Raw genomic sequence first — 2,145 nt, forward strand, 5'->3', positions numbered from 1 at the left:
GAGAGAGAGAGAGAGAGAGAGAGAGAGAGAGAGAGTATGTGAATGAGTATATCTGCCTGCTTTTTATCTGTTGTAGATACATTTTGTATATGATACTGTATTGGTATGATGATGATGATGATGATGATGATGATGATGATGATGATGATGATGATGATGATGATGTTGCCATGTTGCTTTCGTTTTTTTAATCACGTTCTTGGTATTCCTCAAAAGGGCGAAAAGTCAAACTTTTATTTTTGTCATAAAATGTCTGAAATACCAAGTAGATCTATATATTTTCCCCCGCACTAATAGCAATGATGATGATGATGATGATGATGATGATGATGATGATGATGATGATGATGATGATGATGATGCCAAACTTGGTGACTGTGTTGCAGAGCTTGGTCGCTGGTGCTCTTGGGGTTCCCAACAACAAAGTAACCGTGAGGACCAAGCGACTCGGTAAGTCCTGAACGTGCAAGTTGAACTGACCAATTGGTCACTTTTATGCACAAGGGGGCTATCCCGAAAAATGCTGTTTGAAGAAAATCGAAGGTAAAGTTTTTGCCCCTTGGTCAGTTTCTTTAAAAGACAGGAGAGTTTTCTAAATAACCAAACAAATACACACACCAATGAAACCAAACTTCTCCTACAGGTAGGGCAATGCCCACTTTTGGTGTAGGTCAAGATTTCTGGAAATCCCCGAAATCTAGGTTAGCCTCCTTGTCCTTAAAAGCGACCAATTAATAGTTCTTTTTCTTAAAGTTGGTGTTTTCAAAGCTCCCACCAACACAATCTAGATCATTTAGGACGCGGGTTTCCGTCCGACCCTTCGTCCGTCAAAGAATACAGTTGATACCTCTCAGCCTGGCTCGGCCCAGTGACAGAAATATGCAATGTTTGACCCATGATAAGAGATATGTGCAAAACCTGCACTCTTTCATTATGGAAACTTTATTCAATTAACAAATGAGCGTTTTATAAGATGTGATATGAGCCAATGGCCCTAAACATTGAATAAACTGAATTACTTACAACAGAACGTGAAAGTTTAACTGACCCATTAATAGTCCCCCCCCCCTCGGGCACTGCTACGGACTGAAGTGTCTTTTGGCCACTTCCAAAGCGGGGATATTAACATGTTCTTATGCTCAATAGAATTGTAGAAAGACTGATTTATCAATGTCGTGCTCATAACCTGGCCGGAACAACATAGGGGGGACTACTGCTTTTTCTTTCCTCATCCTTACTATCGCCATTTTCCTCTACTTCTTTTGTATGTTTGTCACACTCGTGACAATTCCGTGGTGCCTTGATAGTCGAAGCAGACTTTGAGCTGTTGAGGCTAGAGAGGTGAGCAGAGTAAGTCTGATTCCCTGTAAGGACTTCTCTGTTGACATCCACCCCTCGGCGCTTATATGACCTTATGCAGTTGCGAGCTCCGTAAAACCTTGCTAAAAAATATACCAACCGTTAATAGTTTTTTTTCTCTCATAAAATAGACGTTTCTACTCTTCAATCAACACAATTTATATTATTTTGGAGACGGGCTTCCGACCTTGCCTGTCAGAACCAACCTGTGGGCTGAAAGGGATACAACATCCCAGAAGAAAGGCCGAGATACTCGATACAATTTTCTCTCCACTCACAAAACGAGCTCGGGTCTCCTGTGTGCGACAGTGAAGCGCCTAACCTCTACACCACATACTCCTGGTCGTGTGGTAGGCCTACATACTTATTAGTATTACCATTAGGTGTGCATCTTTTTTTTTAAAGAATCAAAACTGTTTGAAAAAAGAAGAAACGAGCTGGGTTTTTTTTAAGGGGGAGGGGGGTGATCTTTTTTCTACATATGTGATATGAATTACACGTATAATGATGCTAGACTATGCACTAGCTAAATCATACTTTCACTTGCGTGGGCTATCATTCTTCATGTGTGTTTCAGGAGGTGGATTTGGCGGGAAGGAGAGCCAAAGTGGCTTACTAGCGGCCCCGGTGGCAGTCGCAGCAGTCAAGTAAATGATATACAGGAATAATCCTCTCTTTCTTTCTTTACTTCCGCGTTTTAATCAATTAATTAATTGATTGATTTATCTTATTTGTTTATTTATTTTCATTTACTCATTAATTAATTAATTAATTAATTAATTAATT

At 40.1% G+C, this 2,145-nt stretch overlaps 1 protein-coding gene across 1 annotated transcript in view; it reads left to right on the forward strand.

Moving 5' to 3' along the window:
- LOC101852018 (xanthine dehydrogenase/oxidase) overlaps positions 1–2,145 on the forward strand; it is a gene marked incomplete at its 5' end in the record, with an annotated part of 42,637 nt that overhangs the window by 23,893 nt on the left and 16,599 nt on the right. The window contains 2 exon segments of the mRNA XM_013082103.2: positions 387–450; positions 1,937–2,006. Of these exon segments, the coding sequence (XP_012937557.1) occupies positions 387–450; positions 1,937–2,006 (134 nt within the window).

Source organism: Aplysia californica, unplaced genomic scaffold, assembly GCF_000002075.1.
Source record: "Aplysia californica isolate F4 #8 unplaced genomic scaffold, AplCal3.0 scaffold00159, whole genome shotgun sequence".
NCBI classification, from domain to species: Eukaryota; Metazoa; Mollusca; class Gastropoda; order Aplysiida; family Aplysiidae; genus Aplysia; species Aplysia californica.